At 40.1% G+C, this 27,224-nt stretch overlaps 1 protein-coding gene across 1 annotated transcript in view; it reads left to right on the top strand.

The window, feature by feature from the left end:
- The window catches only part of LOC124151172, a 41,822-nt gene extending 19,153 nt beyond the window's left edge, over nucleotides 1-22,669 (top strand). Inside the window, exons 6-11 of the mRNA XM_048382976.1 lie at nucleotides 2,037-2,177; nucleotides 13,877-13,998; nucleotides 15,658-15,793; nucleotides 17,323-17,559; nucleotides 18,835-18,938; nucleotides 21,252-22,669. Of these exons, the coding sequence (XP_048238933.1) occupies nucleotides 2,037-2,177; nucleotides 13,877-13,998; nucleotides 15,658-15,793; nucleotides 17,323-17,559; nucleotides 18,835-18,938; nucleotides 21,252-22,424 (1,913 nt within the window). The 3' untranslated portion in view covers nucleotides 22,425-22,669. The remainder of the gene's footprint in view (nucleotides 1-2,036; nucleotides 2,178-13,876; nucleotides 13,999-15,657; nucleotides 15,794-17,322; nucleotides 17,560-18,834; nucleotides 18,939-21,251) is intronic.
- Nucleotides 22,670-27,224: the final 4,555 nt, after the last annotated feature.

Below are 27,224 nucleotides of genomic sequence, written 5' to 3'. Positions count from 1 at the left end.
CGAACTTACGTGCCCGTGGTAATGTCTTTCCATGGGGGAAAAAACATCAAAACTCATTAATTTGTGTATAATGCGCACCCCCTTCTACACAGCTGTGTTTTTTTTTTTAAAAAGTGCGCACTATACTCAAGAAAATACGGTAGTCGGTCTGTTCCCTGTGTATGAACATCTGTCATCAGGATGCCGACAATCATTCTGTTAGTCATTGATCCAGTCAAGATGTCAAAGAAATGGTATTTGTTGTTACCGGGGCTTCCTGGCTCTCAGTATCCGAGGGATAAACCAAGGATTCAGTATAATGGATCTTCCCGAGGCAAGGGTGTTGACAGACTACTATAAGACTCAAGTTTCCTCCCTTGCTGAACTAGGCTGGAATTCAGAGTGATGTTTTGGCTGGACTAATGAGTCTATGCATAGTCCAATCAAAATCGCGAAATGAAATCGACTTCCGGTTTGTAAACTGCCTTACAGATGAAAGTCAATTGCAGGATTTGCGAATCATGTCTTCCGCCAACTCGGCATCAACAGATGTTTTCCAAATTTGTTCATGTTTTTAATCAAGGTGCTCACGTGATTTAATGCACTTTGCGAAATAAGGAATGTTTTATTACAATATAGATCTTTATCATCAATCAGATCGTCTTGACTGGGCACACCATTTTGTTTGAAGCAAATGCAAGTGATATGAGAAGTGGAATCTGATTAGTCAAGGTTGGAAATTGGACTTTTGCAGTCACTTAACTCCCTTGCCTCGGGAAGATGGTATAATGTGTCTGGGAGGAATATCCATGTTAAACTGTGGCATGGTATCTCCATGGGCAAACACAATCCTAAGTCTGGACAGCCATGAGCTGACACTCACAAGAGTGCCTGTGTAAGAATGAAACTCCCTCGGGATAATATTTAGGTAGGATATAATCCTTGCTTGCACATGCATGTTGCTCTAGGAGTGAATTAATCGTGAAAATGACGTTAAACACTAACATCTGAACTAGGGCTGTGATGGGTAACTCGGGTTCCCGGGACGGGTGGGTAACGAGTAGGACCCGGGTACCCACAGGACTACCCGGACCCGTGGTTAGTCACATGATATATTGTTTAATGACAAAAATTATCTAGAACTCTATGGTTACACTACAAGTCACTAATGTTCACATTTCTTTCTGTCTATGCACCCATTCCTTCTGACTTTTCATATGTTTGAATAAAGATACAACTTAATTCAGCTTCAGTGTATGAATGACCAGAGTGTTTAATACATGTATCTAAATACGTTTTGCCAGGGCTATGCTAAAAATGTACCCAATCAGACCTTTTGAGACATCCCCTGAGATCTTCAGTGGGTACCCGGGTAGGGTCGGGTTATAGGGAGGTGGGTACCCCGGTAGTAAATTTGGACTCTACTCTGAACCAATTTGTTATAACTTTACGTGGCATGTTAGAAGCTGTGAAACTGAAGCTGTGAAAATGAAGCTGTGAAAATGAAGCTGTGATAGCTGTGAAGCCAGCTGAGTGAACAACAGCTATCATGTCCTTGTTGATCTCTCAGAACATGCACTGAATTGTTGCATAGCAGTTGAAATCCTCAGTCAGCCCTTTCTACATCAATATTTTGAAAAACAAACAAGTTCAACACTAGTTATGATATTTATTGATTGTTATGTATGGTTTTTAAGAATATTATGTTTACCTGCTGCAGTTATAACAATGGAAACCAAATTTCTCTTTGGATAGGTTTGTTTGTTTGTTGTTTAACGCAGACTCAGTAATAATACAGCTGTATGACTGCTGTCTGTAAATAATTGAGTCAGAACCAGACAATCCAGTGATTGATGTCATGAGCATCAATCAACGCACTTGGGATAAGATGACATGCATCAACCAAGTAAGCAAGCTTGACCGCCTAATTTGTTATTTGCCTCTTACGACAAGCATAGTTGCCTGTTATGGCAAGCATGGGTTGCTGAAGACCTATTCTCCCCCGGATCACGGGGTCCCTTTGGATAAGAACTATAATTATATCCTTTGTCTTCCAGCGGACAACGTCATCATAAGCTGCTCCAATATGCGTGTGAACCTTGTCGGACTCGGAGCCATGTGTCGGCAACAGAATGCGTTGTCATGGATACCTCCAAACCTCAGTTTGTACTCTGCTCCAGAGTTGGCGAGAGGAGAAGGTAAGTAATAGGGCTGTTACGATTTACTCGCATATTCAGTGAATTGAACCGTATCCATTCATGAATTGAGTTCGTTATTCGTGGCAAATAGAATCGAATATTTATGAATATGCAATCATGTGCAGCAAAGTTACTAGACCAGATACTGGCAACATTACAAAGTTACTAGACCAGATACTGGCAACACTGCAATGCTACTAGATCAGATACTGGCAACATTACAAAGTTACTAGACCAGATACTGGCAACATTACAAGGCTACTAGACCAGATACTGGCAACATTACAAAGTTACTAGACCAGATACTGGTAACACTGCAAGGCTATTAGACCAGATACTGGCAACATTGCAAGGCTACTAGGCTACTAGACCAGATACAGGCAACATTGCAAGACTACTAGACCAGATACTGGCAACATTGCAAGGTTACTTGACCAGATACTGGCAAAACTGCAATGCTACTAGACCAGATACTGGCGACATTGCAAGGCTACTAGGCTACTAGACCAGATACTGGCAACATTGCAAGGTTACTAGACCAGATACTGGCAACATTACAAACATACTAGTCCAGATACTGGCAACACTGCAAGGCTACTAGACCAGATATTGGCAACATTGCAAGGCTACTAGGCTACTAGACCAGATACTGGCAACACTGCAAGGCTACTAGACCAGATACTGGCAACATTGCAAAGTTACTAGACCAGATACTGGCAACACTGCAAGGCTACTAGACCAGATACTGGCAACATTAAAAAATTACTAGACCAGATACTGGCAACATTGCAAGGCTACTAGACCAGATACTGGCAACATTGAAAAGTTACTAGACCAGATACTGGCAACATTGCAAAGTTACTAGACCAGATACTGGCAACATTGCCAATTTACTTGACCAGATGGTGGCAACATTACAAAGTTACTAGACCAGATACTGGCAACACTTCAAGGTTACTAGACCAGATACTGGCAACACTGCAAGGCTACTAGACCAGATACTGGCAACATTAAAACATTACTAGACCAGATACTGGCAACATTACAAAGTCACTAGACCAGATACAGGCAACACTGCAAGGCTACTAGACCAGATACTGGCAACATTTAAAAATTACTAGACCAGATACTGGCAACATTGCAAGGTTACTAGACCAGATACTGGCAACATTGCAAGGCTACTAGACCAGATACTGGCAACATTACAAAGTTACTAGACCATATACTGGCAACATTGCAAGGCCACTAGACCAGACACTGGCAACATTGCAAGGCTACTAGACCAGATATTGGCAACATTGCAAGGCTACTAGGCTACTAGACCAGATACTGGCAACACTGCAAGGCTACTAGACCAGATACTGGCAACATTGCAAAGTAACTAGACCAGATACTGGCAACACTGCAAGGCTACTAGACCAGATACTGGCAACATTAAAAAATTACTAGACCAGATACTGGCAACATTGCAAGGCTACTAGACCAGATACTGGCAACATTGCAAAGTTACTAGACCAGATACTGGCAACATTGCAAGGCTACTAGACCAGATACTGGCAACATTGCAAGGCTACTAGACCAGATACTGGCAACATTGCAAGGTTACTTGACCAGATACTGGCAACACTGCAAGGCTACCAGACCAGATATTGGCAACATTGCAAGGCTACTAGGCTACTAGACCAGATACTGGCAACACTGCAAGGCTACTAGACCAGATACTGGCAACATTGCAAAGTTACTAGACCAGATACTGGCAACACTGCAAGGCTACTAGACCAGATACTGGCAACATTAAAAAATTACTAGACCAGATACTGGCAACATTGCAAGGCTACTAGACCAGATACTGGCAACATTGAAAAGTTACTAGACCAGATACTGGCAACATTGCAAAGTTACTAGACCAGATACTGGCAACATTGCCAATTTACTTGACCAGATGGTGGCAACATTACAAAGTTACTAGACCAGATACTGGCAACACTTCAAGGTTACTAGACCAGATACTGGCAACACTGCGAGGCTACTAGACCAGATACTGGCAACATTAAAACATTACTAGACCAGATACTGGCAACATTACAAAGTCACTAGACCAGATACTGGCAACACTGCAAGGCTACTAGACCAGATACTGGCAACATTTAAAAATTACTAGACCAGATACTGGCAACATTGCAAGGTTACTAGACCAGATACTGGCAACATTGCAAAGTTACTAGACCAGATACTGGCAACATTGCAAGGCTACTAGACCAGATACTGGCAACATTACAAAGTTACTAGACCATATACTGGCAACATTGCAAGGCCACTAGACCAGACACTGGCAACATTGCAAGGCTACTAGGCTACTAGACCAGATACTGGCAATATTGCAAGGATACTAGACCAGATACTGGCAACATTGCAAAGCTACTAGACCAGATACTGGCAACATTGCAAGGTTACTAGACCAGATACTGGCAACATTGCAAGGCTACTAGACCAGATACTGGCAACATTACAAAGTTACTATACCAGATACTGGCAACATTACAAGGCTACTAGACCAGATACTGGCAACATTACAAAGTTACTAGACCAGATACTGGCAACATTGCAAAGTTACTAGACCAGATACTGGCAACATTACAAAGTAACTAGACCAGATACTGGCAACATTACAAAGTTACTAGACCAGATACTGGCAACATGACAAAGTTACTAGACCAGATACTGGCAAAACATTACAAAGTTACTAGACCAGATACTGGCAACATTACAAAGTTACTAGACCAGATACTGGCAACACTGCAAGGCTACTATACCAGATTCTGGCAACATTGAAAAGTTACTAGACCAGATACTGGCAACATTGCAAGGCTACTAGATCAGATACTGGCAACATTACAAAGTTACTAGACCAGATACTGGCAACATTACAAAGTTACTAGACCATATACTGGCAACATTGCAAGGCTACTAGACCAGACACTGGCAACATTGCAAGGCTACTAGGCTACTAGACCAGATACTGGCAATTTTGCAAGGATACTAGACCAGATACTGGCAACATTGCAAGGCTACTAGACCAGATACTGGCAACATTGCAAGGTTACTAGACCAGATACTGGCAACATTGCAAGGTTACTTGACCAGATACTGGCAGCACTGCAAGGCTACTAGGCTACTAGACCAGATACTGGCAACATTGCTAGGCTACTTGGCTACTAGACCAGATACTGGTAACATTGCAAGGCTACTTGACCAGATACTGGCAACATTGCTAGGCTACTTGGCTACTAGACCAGATACTGGTAACACTGCAAGGCTACTAGACCAGATACTGGCAACATTGCAAGGCTACTTGACCAGATACTGGCAACATTACAAAGTTACTAGACCAGATACTGGCAACAGTACAAGGTTACTAGACCAGATACTGGCAACATTGCAAGGCTACTAGACCAGATACTTGCAACATTACAAGGTTACTTGACCAGATACTGGCAGCACTGCAAGGCTACTAGACCAGATACTGGTAACATTGCAAGGCTACTTGACCAGATACTGGCAACACTGCAAGGCTACTAGACCAGATACTGGCAACATTGCAAAATTACTAGACCAGATACTGGCAACATTACAAAGTTACTAGACCAGATACTGGCAACATTGCAAGGCTATTAGACCAGATACTGGCAACATTGCAAGGCTACTTGACCAGATACTGGCAACATTACAAAGTTACTAGACCAGATACTGGCAACATTGCAATGTCACTAGAACAGATACTGGCAACATTGCAAAGTTACTAGACCAGATACTGGCAACACTGCAAAGTTACTAGACCAGATACTGGCAACACTGCAAGGCTACTAGAGCAGATACTGGCAACATTGCAAAGTTACTAGGCGAGATACTGGCAACACTGCAAGGCTACTAGACCAGATGCTGGCAACATTGCAAGGTTAATAGACCAGATACTGGCAACATTGCAAGGCTACTAGACCAGATACTGGCAACATTGCAAAGTTACTAGACCAGATACTGGCAACATTACAAAGTTACTAGAACAGATACTGGCAACATTGCAAAGTTACTAGACCAGATACTGGCAACATTACAAAGTTACTAGACCATATACTGGTAACATTACAAAGTCACTAGACCAGATACTTGCAACATAACAAAGTATCTGGACCAGATACTGGCAACATTGCAAGGCTACTAGACCAGATACTGGCAACATTGCAAGGTTACCAGACCAGATACTGGCAACATTGCAAGGTTAATAGACCAGATACTGGCAACATTGCAAGGCTACTAGACCAGATACTGGCAACATTGCAAAGTTACTAGACTAGAAACTGACAACACTGCAAGGTCACTAGACCAGATACTGGCAACATTACGAAGTTACTAGATCAGATACTGGCAACATTACAAAGTTACTAGACCAGATAACGGCAACATTGCAAAGTCACTAGACCAGATACTTGCAACAATACAAAGTTACTAGACCAGATACTGGCAACACTGCAAGGCTACTAGACCAGATACTGGCAACATTACAAAGTTACTAGACCAGATACTGGCAACATTACAAGGCTACTAGACCAGATACTGGCAACATTACAAAGTTACTAGACCAGATACTGGTAACACTGCAAGGCTACTAGACCAGATACTGGCAACATTACAAAGTTACTAGACCAGATACTGGCAACATTGCAAGGTTACTAGACCAGATACTGGCAACATTACAAAGCTACTAGACAAGATACTGGCAACATTACAAAGCTTCTAGGCCAGATACTGGCAACATTACAAAGTTACTAGACTAGAAACTGACAACACTGCAAGGTCACTAGACCAGATACTGGCAACATTACGAAGTTACTAGATCAGATACTGGCAACATTACAAAGTTATTAGACCAGATAACGGCAACATTGCAAAGTCACTAGACCAGATACTTGCAACAATACAAAGTTACTAGACCAGATACTGGCAACACTGCAAGGCTACTAGACCAGATACTGGCAACATTACAAAGTTACTAGACCAGATACTGGCAACATTACAAGGCTACTAGACCAGATACTGGCAACATTACAAAGTTACTAGACCAGATACTGGTAACACTGCAAGGCTACTAGACCAGATACTGGCAACATTACAAAGTTACTAGACCAGATACTGGCAACATTGCAAAGTTACTAGACCAGATACTGGCAACATTACAAAGCTACTAGACAAGATACTGGCAACATTACAAAGCTTCTAGGCCAGATACTGGCAACATTACAAAGTTACTAGACCAGTTACTGGCAACATTGCAAGGCTACTAGACCAGATACTGGCAACATTACAAAGCTACTAGACCAGATACTGGCAACATTACAAAGATACTAGACCAGATACTGGCAACATTGCAAGGCTACTAGACCAGATACTGGCAACATTGCAAGGCTGCTAGACTAGATACTGGCAACATTGCAAGGTAACTTGACCAGATACTGGCAACACTGCAATGCTACTAGACCAGATACTGGCAACATTGCAAGGCTACTAGGCTACTAGAACAGATACTGGCAACACTGCAAGGCTACTAGACCAGATACTGGCAACATTGCAAAGTTACTAGACCAGATACTGGCAACATTACAAAGTTACTAGACCATATACTGGTAACATTACAAAGTCACTCGACCAGATACTGGCAACATTACAAAGTTACTGGACGAGATACTGGCAACATTGCAAGGCTACTAGACCAGATACTGGCAACATTGCAAGGCTACTAGACCAGATACTGGCAACATTACAAAGTTACTAGACCAGATACTGGCAACATTACAAAGTTAGTAGACCAGATACTGGCAACATTACAAAGTTACTAGACCAGATACTGGCAACATTGCAAAGTTACTAGACCAGATACTGGCAGCATTGCAAAGTTACTTGACCAGATACTGGCAACATTGCAAAGTTACTTGACCAGATACTGGCAACATTGCAAAGTTACTAGACCAGATACTGGCAACATTGCAAAGTTACTTGACCAGATACTGGCAACATTACAAGGCTACTAGACCAGATACTGGCATCATTGCAAGGCTACTAGGCTACTAGACCAGATACTGGCAACATTGCAAGGCTACTAGACAAGATACTGGCAGCATTGCAAAGTTACTTGACCAGATACTGGCAACATTGCAAGGTTACTTGACCAGATACTGGCAACATTGCAAGGCTACTAGGCTACTAGACCAGATACTGGCAATATTGCAAGGATACTAGACCAGATACTGGCAACATTGCAAGGCTACTAGACCAGATACTGGCAACATTGCAAAATTACTAGACCAGATACTGGCAACATTGCAAGGTTACTTGACCAGATACTGGCAGCACTGCAAGGCTACTAGGCTACTAGACCAGATACTGGCAACATTGCTAGGCTACTTGGCTACTAGACCAGATACTGGTAACATTGCAAGGCTACTTGACCAGATACTGGCAACATTGCTAGGTTTACTTGGCTACTAGACCAGATACTGGTAACACTGCAAGGCTACTAGACCAGATACTGGCAACATTGCAAGGCTACTTGACCAGATACTGGCAACATTACAAAGTTACTAGACCAGATACTGGCAACATTGCAAGGCTACTAGACCAGATACTGGCAACAGTACAAGGTTACTAGACCAGATACTTGCAACATTACAAAGTTACTAGACCAGATACTTGCAACATTACAAGGTTACTTGACCAGATACTGGCAGCACTGCAAGGCTACTAGACCAGATACTGGCAACATTGCTAGGCTACTTGGCTACTAGACCAGATACTGGTAACATTGCAAGGCTACTTGACCAGATACTGGCAACACTGCAAGGCTACTAGACCAGATACTGGCAACATTGCAAAATTACTAGACCAGATACTGGCAACATTACAAAGTTACTAGACCAGATACTGGCAACATTGCAAGGCTATTAGACCAGATACTGGCAACATTGCAAGGCTACTAGACCAGATACTGGCAACATTACAAAGTTCCTAGACCAGATACTGGCAACATTGCAATGTCACTAGAACAGATACTGGCAACACTGCAAGGCTACTAGAGCAGATACTGGCAACATTGCAAAGTTACTAGGCGAGATACTGGCAACACTGCAAGGCTACTAGACCAGATGCTGGCAACATTGCAAGGTTAATAGACCAGATACTGGCAACATTGCAAGGCAACTAGACCAGATACTGGCAACATTGCAAAGTTACTAGACCAGATACTGGCAACATTACAAAGTTACTAGACCAGATACTGGCAACATTGCAAAGTTACTAGACCAGATACTGGCAACATTACAAAGTTACTAGACCAGATACTGGCAACATTACAAAGTTACTAGACCAGATACTGGCAACATTGCAAGGTTACTAGACCAGATACTGGCAACATTACAAAGTTACTAGACCATATACTGGTAACATTACAAAGTCACTAGACCAGATACTGGCAACATTACAAAGCTACTAGACAAGATACTGGCAACATTACAAAGCTTCTAGGCCAGATACTGGCAACATTGCAAGGTTAATAGACCAGATACTGGCAACATTGCAAGGCTACTAGACCAGATACTGGCAACATTGCAAAGTTACTAGACTAGAAACTGACAACACTGCAAGGTCACTAGACCAGATACTGGCAACATTACGAAGTTACTAGATCAGATACTGGAAACATTACAAAGTTACTAGACCAGATAACGGCAACATTGCAAAGTCACTAGACCAGATACTTGCAACAATACAAAGTTACTAGACCAGATACTGGCAACACTGCAAGGCTACTAGACCAGATACTGGCAACATTACAAAGTTACTAGACCAGATACTGGCAACATTACAAGGCTACTAGACCAGATACTTGCAACATTACAAAGTTACTAGACCAGATACTGGTAACACTGCAAGGCTACTAGACCAGATACTGGCAACATTACAAAGTTACTAGACCAGATACTGGCAACATTGCAAGGTTACTAGACCAGATACTGGCAACATTACAAAGCTACTAGACAAGATACTGGCAACATTACAAAGCTTCTAGGCCAGATACTGGCAACATTACAAAGTTACTAGACCAGTTACTGGCAACATTGCAAGGCTACTAGACCAGATACTGGCAACATTACAAAGCTACTAGGCCAGATACTGGCAACATTACAAAGTTACTAGACCAGTTACTGGCAACATTGCAAGGCTACTAGACCAGATACTGGCAACATTACAAAGCTACTAGACCAGATACTGGCAACATTACAAAGATACTAGACCAGATACTGGCAACATTGCAAGGCTACTAGACCAGATGCTGGCAACATTGCAAGGCTACTAGACTAGATACTGGCAACATTGCAAGGTAACTTGACCAGATACTGGCAACACTGCAATGCTACTAGACCAGATACTGGCAACATTGCAAGGCTACTAGGCTACTAGAACAGATACTGGCAACACTGCAAGGCTACTAGACCAGATACTGGCAACATTGCAAAGTTACTAGACCAGATACTGGCAACATTACAAAGTTACTAGACCATATACTGGTAACATTACAAAGTCACTAGACCAGATACTGGCAACATTACAAAGTTACTGGACGAGATACTGGCAACATTGCAAGGCTACTAGACCAGATACTGGCAACATTGCAAGGCTACTAGACCAGATACTGGCAACATTACAAAGTTAGTAGACCAGATACTGGCAACATTACAAAGTTACTAGACCAGATACTGGCAACATTGCAAAGTTACTAGACCAGATACTGGCAGCATTGCAAAGTTACTTGACCAGATACTGGCAACATTGCAAAGTTACTTGACCAGATACTGGCAACATTGCAAAGTTACTAGACCAGATACTGGCAACATTGCAAAGTTACTTGACCAGATACTGGCAACATTGCAAAGTTACTAGACCATACACTGGCAACATTGCAAGGCTACTAGACCAGATACTGGCAACATTACAAAGTTACTAGACCAGATACTGGCAACATTACAAAGTTAGTAGACCAGATACTGGCAACATTACAAAGTTACTAGACCAGATACTGGCAACATTGCAAAGTTACTAGACCAGATACTGGCAGCATTGCAAAGTTACTTGACCAGATACTGGCAACATTGCAAGGTTACTTGACCAGATACTGGCAACATTACAAAGTTACTTGACCAGATACTGGCAACATTGCAAAGTTACTAGACCAGATACTGGCAACTTTGCAAAGTTACTAGACCAGATACTGACAACACTTCAAGGTCACTAGACCAGATACTGGCAACATTGCAATGTTACTAGACCAGATACTGGCAACTTTGCAAAGTTACTAGACCAGATACTGACAACACTTCAAGGTCACTAGACCAGATACTGGCAACATTGCAATGTTACTAGACCAGATACTGGCAACTTTGCAAAGTTACTAGACCAGATACTGACAACACTTCAAGGTCACTAGACCAGATACTGGCAACACTTCAAGGTCACTAGACCAGATACTGGCAACATTGCAAAGTTACTAGACCAGATACTGACAACACTTCAAGGTCACTAGACCAGATACTGGCAACATTGCAAAGTTACTAGACCAGATACTGGCAACTTTGCAAAGTTACTAGACCAGATACTGACAACACTTCAAAGTCACTAGACCAGATACTGGCAACACTTCAAGGTCACTAGACCAGATACTGGCAACTTTGCAAAGTTACTAGACCAGATACTGACAACACTTCAAGGTCACTAGACCAGATACTGGCAACATTGCAAAGTTACTAGACCAGATACTGGCAACTTTGCAAAGTTACTAGACCAGATACTGACAACACTTCAAGGTCACTAGACCAGATACTGGCAACACTTCAAGGTCACTAGACCAGATACTGGCAACATTGCAAAGTTACTAGACCAGATACTGACAACACTTCAAGGTCACTAGACCAGATACTGGCAACATTGCAAAGTTACTAGACCAGATACTGACAACACTTCAAGGTCACTAGACCAGATACTGGCAACACTTCAAGGTCACTAGACCAGATACTGGCAACATTGCAAAGTTACTAGACCAGATACTGACAACACTTCAAGGTCACTAGACCAGATACTGGCAACATTGCAAAGTTACTAGACCAGATACTGGCAACTTTGCAAAGTTACTAGACCAGATACTGACAACACTTCAAGGTCACTAGACCAGATACTGGCAACACTTCAAGGTCACTAGACCAGATACTGGCAACATTACAAAGTTACTAGACCAGATACTGGCAGCATTGCAAAGTTACTAGACCAGATACTGGCAACATTACAAAGTTACTAGACCAGATACTGGCAACATTGCAAGGTTACTAGACCAGATACTGGCAACATTACAAAGTTACTAGACCAGATACTGGCAGCATTGCAAAGTTACTAGACCAGATACTTGCAACATTACAAAGTTACTAGACCAGATACTGGCAACTTTACAAAGTTACTAGACCAGATACTGGCAACATTACAAAGTTACTAGACCAGATACTGGCAACATTGCAAAGTTACTAGACCAGATACTGGCAACATTGCAAGGCTACTAGACCAGATACTGGCAACATTGCAAAGTCACTAGACCAGATAAAATGTCACCAGTCCAGAATTTCTGGACTAACAAACAAAAATAACAAAAGGGTAAACATAAGAACAGTACTGTTTAATGTTAGTTCTCAGAAAATAACTGTAAACTGTTTAATTGTCAACTTCGTAACCTTATTAAACACCCGACCATCGGGTGTGCAACTTTTACAAACTGACCATCCATCACCAAAATTGATCGTCTCGGAATGTCGGGCAAGTGGGTATTTTAAACACTGTTGGCACTATATCTTGATTTTATTAATGCAATATTCTTTGCATTTCCCGGCAGTATGGAAGCATATTTGTCTTACGCACAGTTGTGGATTGATTGTCATGTAATCTTTTCATCTAAAAACTAGCAGTTTAAAGTCATAGACCCAGAGCTTTAATCAAGGACAAAATCGGCATCACTGTCCCAGAATTTATTATGCACAACATATAAACAACAAACAACAAATACACAAATACCTGCTGTGACAACACAAACACAGTGATGAGCTCACTTTCCAGCTCAGGCATACATGAGGTGGGCGGTCCTCTAGCTCATCCTCGGGACGTTTCCTACAAGCGGCGCATCCTGCTCGAGATCGCCCTTACACCAGCCCTTGGAATACCAAGCTGACTAACAGTGTAATGACAACACATACATAGTAATGAACAACAATGGACAGACAAAGACGTTGCTCTGGACAGGGACTAATGGGGTTGGGGGGATGAACAATTAAAGCAATAAATGTCATACTATAAATAACAGTAATTAACGGGACGTGATACAGTAGCCCAGGTTGGCTGACAGCAATATGCAGTGAAATGTTGGTGAGGATTAACAATGGGGATTAGCGTATGGAGACATACACATGTCATGGCTACAGGGTAATTAGCCTTTGGAATCAAATGTTCTTCAGACAATGGTTGTCCCAAATCAGTCGTTATGAGAGTATATGTATGTAGATTTTTTCATTTCCTAAAAATGAAAGAGTCTTGATGTCTATTTCCTTCCCTGTTCACAGACCATACAGGTAGTGTGGACCAGTACAGTTCAGCGTGCATTATGATCAGTGCACTGACAAGAAGAATTCCCTTCTTTGAGGTCAATGGAACACAGAGGACCAGACAGAATTATTTGTTCAGGGTAGGTAAAACCATGACAAATTTCCATTTTCAGTATGCTTGAAAAGATTTGTTAATTCTTAGGTCCAAGTGAGCTTTTGACATTGTGTATTGCCTGTTGTCCAGTTATGTATGTCTGACCTTCAACCAGGTGAGGTGAGGTGAGGTGAGGTGAGGTGAGGTGAGGTGAGGTGAAATGGAATTGAGTGTCGCGTTCAAGATTATTGCACTTACATAGCGACGTGCATACACGTGTGTCTGTGTGTATATGTATGTCTGCTTGTACTAGTCTGGACTAATACCAATTTATAGTGCTAGCCCACTGAGATACCATGCCGCAGTTTAATATGAATATTCTCTCAGACACAGTACACTATCTCCGTGCCGACCAGTTCTTGTTTTAGCCCCTAAATGCCGAGCACCAGGCAGGGTATCAACAAGTACTAGACTTTATGACTAGACCACGGAGGTGGACCCGTTAACTAGGAATTGAAAACATTGATATGAAAGGTTTAGTGACAAATGTAAGTTCACATTTGCTTCCACCATATTTATAACCATTGTATTCAAACTGTTATAAAATTTGCCTTTTTTGACATAGAGCTGGCTAATGATACAGATCATAGAGATCGATAATTGTTAACTAAATATCGATCAATTATCGATAAATAACAGAAGTATTGTTGAGCAAATATCCAAACAAATCCTAAAGAAATCAACCTTTTACACTTCACTGGTGAGTGGTGGCACATTTATTCAGGGATTACTTTGTAGACATTTGAGATATAACAAGAACAGTTACTTTCCATCTTCAGCAATTAACATGATTGGCAATAACATGTCTGTTTTGGTAAATCTAAACTATATTTCATCACAAAAGTTTATGTATGATTTTATCGATGACACAGTTTCCAAATCGATAAACGTTATTATTTCTTCCCATCGATGATAATTCTGATTATCGATATTTTTTGCCTGCCCTAATATTTGAAGTGTGGTGAGGTGATTTTCTTATTGAAACGAGGGGGTAAACCAAGAAATCATTTGTTCAGAGTGAGTGAGTGAGTTTGGTTTTATGCTGCTCCTAGCAATATTCCAGCAATATCACGGCTACCACTAGGCTATCCTACCCCTCACCCCACCCCATTTGTTCAGAACTGGCAGGAAGTCACTATTTTTAAATAGATATCCCATCCACACTGAGCAAGCAGATAGGATGCAAGTTAGGCCTCCAATTGCCTTCATCTTGCCCTTAGGTAAAGCCAGCCCCCCAGAAACCACCACAACACAAAATTTCAGATCATGTTGTTCATTGAAACAAAGGGAAGTAGCTCTAAATCACTGGTTCCAGAGGCATACAGACCACTAAAATCTGACTCAACTATAAGCTGGCTATATTACAACCACTAGTAATCTACTACCACGTAACAGAAATTAGTGGTGGGACAAAACACATGTGTTCCTCTTTTTGCAATATTTCGTAGTTTGAACTTTGCTTTGACCATTGCACCTTTCACTTCTAACTTCTCCGAAAATTCTTCTCCTTGCACTGTAAACCTCATCTCAGCAATTGCCAGCCTTAGGAAGAAGCTGCTTGTATAATTCTTGTTTTATGACATAATGTTTTGTCCAAATCTATTTTCGTCAAGTGACACTCATTTCAATGTTGATGATATTTCAGATTGGCCAAGGTCTTTACCCGCCACCTGTAGACGACCTTGGCCTTGGCCTTGGCAACTGTCTCTTACGCCTTCTCAAAGCCATGATTCGCTCAGAAGGGGAAATTCTGCCAACTTATTTCTGGAATACAGGGAGAAGTACGTACGGATCTCAAGTGACGCTGCATAAGGCCACATTAAATTTCTTGATAATATTTTGTTTGCTCACCAGATCCAAAGTCACCAACAATAAACATTTAACTTTTACTCCTAATCAGTCGAAGGGATGTACCTTAAAACTGAAGGTATCAAAACTGAAGGTCCATGTGAGATTTCATGTTCCGTTTCTTGGGCCCGCTGCCCCTACAGAAAAGCAGCTTGTCCAAGATAGAAACTAATCATAAAAATATTTATTTTTGTTATGTCTCCCACGAGTAATATAGCCTCTCTTATTCAATATATGATGTTCTATATGAATTCCATGTATACATGTTTTTCAAGTAGGCAGTTACAGTTTTGCACTTCATGGCAGAATGATTTCATAGAAATATATAAATGATTGACATAGGTATTTACTTTTATTTTTGTTTCAACTGACATTGTGTGGAAAAGTTGGACAAATCTGTAAAACATAAAATTAACAAAGTGTGGTCTAAAGCCAATTTGTGGATTGGGTGGTCAGAGTTGGTCCCTTGGTTGACTGTGTGTCACCATACCCTGATGGCGTGAGCCATGGTTCATGAGTGTTATCTGTCGCTGGTTTGTCTCTCTCCTATAGCTCGAATATTGTTGAGTATCGTGTTAAACAAAAAACAAACCAAGTATTCTTTCATGGATTCTGTAATGTGTTGGCTCAAAGTTGAGCTTAACCATTGTCATCATTGGTTTTCTGAACCATGCACTTATGATAGATATTGGAGATGCCATCTATGCCTTCTATATGTCCCTGGGAATCTTTTATGAGCTATGATTCGATGACATTGATGGCCAAGGTCACTTAATACCGGGTATGTGTGCTTGATAAAAATGTGTATGTGAACTTCATAACGTGAGCATTTATGAAAGGAATTTTATGAAATGTAGTATACACGACCCCTCAGGCATGGTCTTGATTGTGAGTGACCTCCGTAAAAGGTCAAGATCACTAGAGATCAAATTAGTACAAATTTAGGATTGATTCAATTCATTTATGATGGATAATTACCTCAATAACTGTCCCATGTCATCCTGTCTGTCACTTTTGAAGGTCATCCTCTCATGAAATGGCTAGTTTTATTCAGGATATATTATCTATATTTTTAATTTTGTTAATAAGGTAGCGACTGGCATAGGATTTCTGTTTTGGGACATGTGTGAGAGCAACTGTCACATGATGGGTACAGTTAAACTGGTTCATGAAACATGTTTCTGATTCGAATTGGTGCAAATGGGTCTTCTGTTTTTGCATTTAATGCAAACGCCTTTCAAGTTACACTTGCCATGTACAAGGATTGGGCCCTTCTTTGAAAGGATTTTGGTCAAGATAAGTCAAAGGCCAAGGCCATTATGTCATATCTACAACTATTAAACTTTATGTGAATGTCAGATTTTAAAATCTTAAATTCATTGCCATTGTTTGTGTTACATTATAATTTTCTACCTTCACCCCCTTGAGTCGTGTGTTTGTACATAGAATACTTCTGTTTCAGGGCCACGGTGGAAAAACTCCTACTTTCAACCTTCTCCTCCGACCATGGCTGACATTACAAGAAGATTGATAGCAGTGTATCCACAGCAGCCTAACCTCAATATTCCCAGTGAAGAGATTCTGTCCTCAGCTTGTGAAGTGAGTGAGGTCACCGAGGAGCAAGAAACCACTGCCGTGAGGAAATATGACCGTGGCAATTCTCAAAATGATAGCGGTCAGTTCACAAGCACATCAAATGGTAAGTGAAATTACATTTACTCAACAATATGTACACCAAGCTCTGACCAGGCACTCTGAAAGTGTGTGAATGGTGTTTGTCGCTGATATCAGCCATCTGTGACATTTTTCACATCAGCCCGATCTGGACCAGGCAGGAGCGGTCGGGTAGCCTAGTGGTTAAAGTGTTCGTTGGTCACGCCGATGACCCGGGTTTGATTCCCGACATGGGTACAATATGTGAAGCCCATTTAAGATGTCCCCCGCCGTGATATCGCTGGAATATTGCTAAAAGAGGGGTTAAACCATACTCACTCACTCTGGACCAGGCAAGCCAAAGTCTGAAAACGTGAACCACTTTCTATCAAATTGTCATACCTCCATGAAGAATCGACCAATATCATTGCTTAGTCCATATCATGTGACAAAACACTTAATATCAATACTGACCTAAGAATCGATAAATGACCTGTAACGATTTCATCATGTGACTGATGCTGAACTCGAATACTGACTCGTCACATGATCTTTATTGACCTGACACATGATCAATACTGACTTCTTCTGCTACAAAACATTCTACAAGTTCTGAGGCTGCCGATGATTCAAAAGAAGATCTTGACTCAATTGTAATTGTATTAAAGCAGATGAATACCAAAACAGGAAGAAATTAAGGACTTTCATTAATTCAACATTATTTCAGTCCTCCTCAGTTTGGACATTTTGATTTTTTACAAAAGAAAACCAACACAGGACCCTTTTAGATTTAGATTCTATAGTTCGAAAAGGGGGCACCTGTTCCCCAGTCGTCTCAGGTGGCGTGATTCACTGTGCAGAGTTGTGCCCCTTGGGCACACCAGAAACCTATGATTGTGGGTTTGAATCCCAGTTTGCCCCGATTATGTTTCTAGGTTTATCAGCACCATACCCGTGCTTGTGGGTTTCACCGAAGTGGTAAACATCTGATACCTGCCTTACTTTGGGCTTTCCTCCCACATTAAGCTGACATGCCATGATATATCTAGAATACTGTTAAAAGCTGCGTTAAAACCAACTCACTGACTATAGTGCGAAAAAATGACAGAGTGTATAAAGTATCCACAAGGTTATTACCTTGCCTATATTATTTACATTCAGAAATGGTTGTTTTAAATCATTTTCGAGAAACAGAAATCTTATGGGCTGGCCAGGCGTAATCATGGAATGATATTGCTGCAGTATTGTTGAAAACCATAGTTGTTCACTCTCCCAGGTGAAGGTGATCAAATTAACGGAAAACTATTACTTGTTTTCACAGAATTCTGTACAGTTGTCGTGAAAGAAGATGGAGTGGAGGTAGTGACATTGTCTTTGCCATGGAATACGTTGACCCGCAGAGTGTATAGCCAACTAAGTGAGCAGGTAAGACTCTTCACTGCACATGTTACACACAGGTTTGACTGATGACTTTCAAATATTTGTACGTGTTGGAAATTAAGGGAGACCCTGGCTTGCTTGAAGTTTTCTCCTTTACTAACTCAGTCTTGGGTCCAACAAACCTTCAACATCTGGGTGATGACACAGACTGTTTGACGTTCATCTTAATTTAACTGCACTTGTACTTTTTATAGATTCTTTTTGCTGATTGGTCCATTGAAGCAAATGAGGTCATACAGGTGTTGGTTTGTTTGTTGTTTAACGCCACACTCAATAATTTTACAGTTATTTTGAGGCGGACTGTAAATAATCGAGTCTGGTCCAGACAATCCAGTGATTAACATCTTAAGTATCGATCTACGCAATTGGGTAACGACGACATGCATCAACCAAGAATGCCACCCAATCCCTTTGGTCGCCTCTTACGACAAGCATGGGTTGCTAAAGACTAATTCTATCCCTGAATCTCCGCGGGACAGGTCATACAGTTTCATTGTGGAGAAATAGTATGCTATGACACTATGCAAATTTCGATGTCACAGGGTGAGGTGACTTTAGTGTATTTTCAGGGATTTTTGGCATTTTATTAAATTTTCTTTATTACCCGGTATCCTCCGCCCCAACGAAGTGGTCGGGGGATACAGAAACGGGCTCCGTCCATCCATCTGTCATGTTTTGTTTCTGGAGCAGAACTCGGAAACCATAAAACTTGGTACACACATTCACCATATGGTGTAGATGTGTCTTTTATCCTATTGTCATAGTTTATATAAATTTTTGAAATTTGAACTGAATGGAACCAGTGGGTTTCATTTCCGGAGCAGAACTCAAAAACTATTGGAGATATCTTTATGAAACTTTTACACACATACACCATATAGTGTTGAGGTGCCTTTTGTTATTTATCATTCCCCAAAATGTCTTTTATTTTATATGAACTTTATCAATTTGGACTTAGTCCCTGAACTGAATGAAAGCAGTGGGCATCATTCCCGGAGCAGAACTTGAAAATGTCACATTTAATTGTCTGTGAAGATTGGACAATGGGCGGGGGCTATAGATGACTTTGTCCTCTTGTTTGCTTTCTAAATTGAAAACTGATAATATACTCCTAGGAAAATGTTAAGCAACAACGATTATTTCTTTGAAAATTTATTTATTGTTCATTTTGCTGGTTCATATATACTACTCAACATTTAGAAGGGATATTTGGAGTGTCAAGATTGGGATTGATTACTGGAAGTTTTCATGCCAATAGTATTTCATATTGCCATATTAGCAGCTTCTTTCCAAAGTAATATTAACATACGTACATACATTCTGTGTGTTTGTATTGTTATGTGTCAATTCCCAAATTGAAACAATATGTTATCCCAGAAACCTGTATGTAAAAGAATTTAGTGTGAAACCGACGAACAACCAAGAAATGGTACACAATCAACAAATGTATTACAAAATTAACTTGGTTTACAAATCAATAAAGATTACTGCACAGCAATTACAGACAGTATGCAATAGAGTGGTAGTACAATGTTCCACAAAACATAATGGTGCTCAGTGATAATAATATTCTCCTACCCGCAACAGTGGTCAAGCTTCCACAATAGGACTAGGCTGGGAATCCGGGGTGGTGAGTGATCTTCACATGAAAGTTGGTCTTGATGTTATGTCAGATGAAATGTGAGATGAACTAGAATATGCCCGCTCCACTTATAAAGTCAAACTCACTTTCAGCATTTTCCACACAGTGCTTGAGCAGTCCAGTGTCACTTTAACATCACAGGATATTCCATGTTTCTGTAATGCTTGACATCCATCCATGCTATTCCAGAAGTTTGAAGATAATTTTAGCATCTGAATATTATGACTTCCTCATCACCGTTTACATTAAATTGCGTGGGTCGATGCTCATGATATCAAGCACTGGTCTGTCTGGTCAAGACTTGATTATTTACCACCGTCATATAGCTGGAATATTTCTGAGTGTGGTGTATAACAACAAGCAAAAAAAAAACAACAAACAAAGCTCACATTAAATAGTACTACATTCCTGACAACTAATCATTGTCCAAATACAATCCAGTGAACATCAACTGAATCTCAATAGAACAATGTAATACAATTAAAGTCATTGTTCAACAAAAAATTACACTGCCATAGAACAGTATCCCTTTCAAATGTTGAGTAGTACGCTCTAGTGTTAGAGATACATGGTCACATGTATTGTGCTTCCTGGTACGTGTAATGTGTATTTTTGTCATTAGTTTTCCTCTAATTAATTTTTGTATTTTTCTACAGATAAAGATAACTGGTAAATATGTTCTGCTATACAATGGACAGATTGTGAGGTTTGACACACTTCTTAACGATTTGCCACAAACACATCTATCCATGCCAGTCCATCTGCGATTGCGAAGAGAAGACAGGGTAGAGGAGCCTGGGCCAGATGACTCAGGGTCAAGGTCAAATCAGAGGTCAGGGTCAAGGACAGTTGTAGAAGGGGCTGCCTACAATGGGGATGACCATGTTGTTTATGATGACTCTGTGCAAGCATGTGACCTCCCCTCAATGGCAGGGGAAAGTGACAGCCAGTGTGATGCTCCTGAAGGTGACAGAACTCAGAGGAGAGTTCCTTCAACACTTGCCTTTACTGGGGCATTTGATGGTGCTAAAACACTTTTTGTAGGACAAGCAGACTCCCAACGGAGGAACCGATCTCGGGGGACTTATACCTTTGAAGATGCAACAAATGATGAAGATGACAAGGATGACATAGCTGCAACTGCCATCTCTCATCAGGAATACAGACTTGATGAAGAAGATGATGAAGGAGACAGGCTGCAGGAGGAAGCAGAGGAAGGAAGGGAGGAAGTGAGTCCTGGAGACAACAGTGATGTACTTGATGAAGAGGAGTCACCAACTACAGATGAAGCAAACGATGTGGAACATGAGAATGAAGCTTGTGATGAAGATGCAGAAGGTCGAGCAAATTCCAGATCCACAAATATGGAAAGACTAATGTCATCTGAAGAGCAAGAGGATACTCTGTCTGATGGGGCTGGAGGCAGTGAGAAGGATGGAGAGGATGTAGGAAGGAACAGTGAAGATGATGAGTCAGTTTGTGGTGACTCACAGACATCTTCTGATGAAATCTTCAGTGAAGATGAAGAAGCAGATGATGAGAAAGGTGGATATGTTGCAGGTCATCCATCAAGAAATCAACAAAGGGTCAGTGTTGAGCCAGAAGCATCAGATTTTGACCCAGATGTCAATGTAGAAAACAATGTTGATTCTGAAGTAAACGTGAATGGTTCCGTGTCTCATGGAAGTGATGATGATGAGGAAAGTGATTCTGGGCTGACGGGGGATGCTCCTGACTCTAGCTCATTCTCTGAGGTTGGTGTGACTGTGACGAATGAGGCTTCAACGCCAATGAGTGAAGAGTGTGGTTCTCTGGAGGACGAAGACTGAAGCGTGTGGTCCTCTGGAGGACAAAGACTGACAATACACTGAACCTTCATCTTGTGCTAAAAAATCAGAAATTATGTCTTAATATTGGTTAAAGTATTTTATAGGTCCCTGGTTAAAGTGCTATTTTAGTATTGTTGATGTTCTGCATTCCATTTAGTATATTGTGTAGAGGAATATGAAGAATATGGAATGCAGAATATGGAAAACCAGGAGTAACCATGCTTTAAAGTGCTTTTTTATATACATATCTTGCTAATTTTTTTGAGCTTTTTTAATATTTTTACATTTACAGCTCTTGGAAACAGTTTGACTCACCAGACATTTTACCTCCCCCTGACCTTGGTCAATTGAACTGATGTTGCTCACTTGTCTGTCGTCTGTAAACATCTTCTTTGAAAACCTGTGCACCGATGAACCTGAAACTGACCGTGTCAATATGCTTGTTCCACCAATATCGGCAGCCCAGTTTGTTCAAGAGGTTCTGATGCAGTTATCAATATGGCCACTACGGTCATACTTATGGCTTTTTCTCAGCCATTATTTTCAGAATGTAATGAAACATATGTTAGTGAGACAAAACACATTTTCATTTTTTTTCAATTTCACAAAAAGTTTAAATCAATTACTGCACCACGATACGGTTCGGTGTCATAAAATTGACAAAATAACAAGTACATTTTTTTACTTTTTTATGGGGGGGGGGGGGGGGGGGGGGGGGGCGGAGTTCATACATTGTACCCATGTGGTGGGCTGGTTTCCGTTGTCGCTTAAATTAATAGTTTAAAAAGCAACTACACCACATATCACTGTTTGTATTGACAAGTGATGGAAGGACAATTCTGTAGTATGGGCGTGTATAAGAAATTGAGATGTTTAACTGTATCACTCTACTTATTGACAGTCCACACAGTAAACAGGCAGCACTGACTAGATTAGTGGACTACTTCACAGTCCTGGGCCAACTTGCACAAAGCGATCTTAGCGTTCCGAATATTGTAAGCCTATGTTAAAGTGTCAGAGGTACAATCACCTTAGCGCTAAGATCGCTTTGTGCAAGTTGGCCCTGTACATATCACTGATGTTCTATATCAGACTTGAGTCCTGAGTTGTGATCAATGGACGAAAGCTCATATTATCCCCCTGCCCCAACGAAGTTGGCCAGGGATATAGAAATTGGTTCCGTCCATGTGTGCGTGCGTGCGTCCCGAAATCGTTTCCGGAGCATAACTCAGAAACCGTTAAATATTTCTCTACAAAACTTTGCATGTGATTCAGACTCATGCTGAACTGGTGCCTTTTGCTATTTAGAAAAATTTTTAATTTTTATTTTTTACATTTCCATGGCAACAAGTTGGACTTAGGTTCTATAAGGGTGCTGTTCGTTTCCGGAGCGTAACTCAAAAACCATGAAATTCTTTCTTACCAAACTTTGCATGTCTACTAGGCACATACTGAACTGGTGCCTTTTGCTATTTAGAAATTTTATAAATTTTAATTTTTTATGTTTCCATGGCAACAAGTTGGACTTAGGTTCTATAAGGATGCTGTTCGTTTCCGGAGCGTAACTCAAAAACTGTTAAATAATTTCTTACAAAACTTTGCATGTTTACCAGACACATACTGAACTGGTGACTTTTGCTATTTAGGAGTTTTATAAATTTTTATGTTTTACGTTTCCATGGCAACAAGTTGGACTTAGGTTCTATAAGGGTGCTGTTCGTTTTCCGGAGCATAACTCAAAAACTGTTAAATATTTCCTTGTCAAACATTTGCATGTCTATATATAAAACACTTACTGAACTGTTGCCATTTGATATTAAGGAGTTTTATAAATGTTTAGTTTAGAATTTCCATTGCAGTTATTTTGACATGGCCTAAGAGAAATGTTGGTTCAGTTACCTGGTTTGGGACCATAACGTGTTACTTCGTCGACTATACGCTTGTTTATCTATTTGTTAAGAGTGTCACTATTCACTGATGCAACACAGATTTAGGCCTGACACTATGTTGCACAATATTCCTACCCAGGGTTCTATTTGTGTTATATATTTTATCTATATTTAAAATGCAATATTTACCATGTTTTACATTAACCCTGGCTGGTAACTACTTGGATTAGTGTAGCATCTGATTACGATACGTAAAACTATCAGAAAAATCCCAGGTAAACACAAACTACAATAAACTATGTTTATAACGAACATGTTTTTGATCCCGGCCATTTGATATATATTTTTTATCATGTAAAGTTGATGGCTATAACGAACACACTTATAACGAAATAATGCATATAGTGAACTCACCTTGTGGTCTCATGTGTACTCTGTCAACGATAATGTTTACCTGTATAACGAACTGTTAATCTCTGAGCTGAGCTCCTCACGTGTCGACAGTCTGCCTTTCAAAACATCCGCGGCCAAGCGCGGCTCTTCAAAGCGGCAATAATCAATTAAAGGCAACTGATTTACTCGTGAATAATGACACCTTGTCCTCAAACAGTGATTGAAGTGGATATCTTCTGTACATGGACAGTGCATACTTTTGTTATTTATCGAGTAACATGATGTCAATTGGCTTAAAAAGATGTCTGACGGTCGAAATGCGTGTAACAAATGACTGATATAACGAGCTAAAATTAGTGGTCACAGTGGTTCGTTATAACTGTGGTTTACTGTAGTTGCCATGGGTTTATTCTTGGAACATGATGCAAAATTGTATAAAAAAGTATATCTCTACATGTTGTGGCCTGTGTATCATGATACAATACTCACAGTTGTCAGGGGAGACGGTGGTGAAGTGATTGAAGGTGCCACGATTCGCTGTGCAGAGTTGTGTCCCTTAGAGATGGCAGAGGCCATGATCATGGGTACAAATTACAGATTATGTTTCTAGGTTTGTCAGTACATGTACCATATCCGTGCTCGTGGGTTTCAATACAGTGTTAAACAGCTAAGATCTGCATCACTTTGGGATTTGCTCTCACATCAAACTGATGCCGTCATATAACTGAAATACTGTCCAAATTAGCAACGTTAAACCAAACTCACGCACTGACAGTTGTCAATAGCTGGTCTTTGATGAAATCAGATGCAATCCATTCAACACGTGGTCAGATTATGATGAATACCTTTGACAAATTTGCCAACATAGGTTAGTTTTGAGCCCAAGGTGTTTGGCGCTATGATGAAAATGGCCATCAATACTCTCCTAAGCAAGAGGAATGCATTGCACAGTGAGAGTTCAAGGCGAAGTGGCTGGTGACATAAAGTGAAGCGGTGGTGGCGAATGAGTCCAGGGGATTTATCATATACAAGTAATACACTGGATAAACGAGGGGGTTAGCGTAATACGCATAATGCAGTAGTACACATAATGCAGTGTTTGCAGTAATACGCATAATGCAGTAGTACACATAATGCAGTGTTTGCAGTAATACGCATTATGCAGTAGTACACATAATGCAGTAATACACATAATGCAGTGTTTGCAGTAATACGCATTATGCAGTAATACACATTATGCAGTAATACACATAATGCAGTAATACACATAATGCCGTAATATGCATAATGCAGTTATATACATAATGCAGTAATACACTTAATGCAGTAAAAGGTATAATGCAGTGATAGGCATAATGCAGTAATATGCATAATGCAGTAATATACATAATGCAGTAATATGCATAATGCAGTAATATGCATAATGCAGTAATACACATTATGCAGTAATACACTTGATGCAATAATATTCATAATGCAGTAATATACATAATGCAGTAATACACTTGATGCAATAATATTCATAATGCAGTAATACACTTAATACAGTAATATGCATAATGCCGTAATATGCATAATGCAATGATAGGCTTAATGCATTAATATGCATAATACAGTAATATACATAATGCAGTAATATGCATAATGCCGTCATATGCATAATGCAATGATAGGCTTAATGCATTAATATGCATAATACAGTAATATACATAATGCATTAATACGCTTAATGCAGTAATAGGCATAATGCAGTAAAACACTAGTGCAGTAATATTCATAATGCAGTAATACACTTAATGCAGTAATATGCATAATGCCGTAATATGCATAATGCAATGATAGGCTTAATGCATTAATATGCATAATACAGTAATATACATAATGCATTAATACGCTTAATGCAGTAATAGGCATAATGCAGTAAAACACTAGTGCAGTAATATTCATAATGCAGTAATACACTTAATGCAGTAATATACATAATGCAGTAATATGCATAATGCAGTAATACACATAAGGCAGTAATACACTTGATGCAATAATATTCATAATGCAGTAATATACATAATGCAGTAATATACATAATGCAGTAATACACTTAATACAGTAATATGCATAATGCCGTAATATGCATAATGCAATGATAGGCTTAATGCATTAATATGCATAATACAGTAATATACATAATGCAGTAATATGCATAATGCCGTAATATGCATAATGCAATGATAGGCTTAATGCATTAATATGCATAATACAGTAATATACATAATGCAGTAATATGCTTAATGCAGTAATAGGCATAATGCAGTAATACACTTAATGCAATAATATTCATAATGCAGTAAATTACATAATGCAGTAATACACTTAATGCAGTAATATGCATAATGCCGTAATATGCATAATGCAATGATAGGCTTAATGCATTAATATGCATAATACAGTAATATACATAATGCAGTAATATGCATAATGCCGTAATATGCATAATGCAATGATAGGCTTAATGCATTAA

The sequence above is a fragment of the Haliotis rufescens genome, unplaced genomic scaffold, assembly GCF_023055435.1.
Source record: "Haliotis rufescens isolate VD_foot unplaced genomic scaffold, xgHalRufe1.0.p SCAF_43, whole genome shotgun sequence".
NCBI classification, from domain to species: Eukaryota; Metazoa; Mollusca; class Gastropoda; order Lepetellida; family Haliotidae; genus Haliotis; species Haliotis rufescens.
This window is presented reverse-complemented; position numbering and strand designations above follow the sequence as displayed.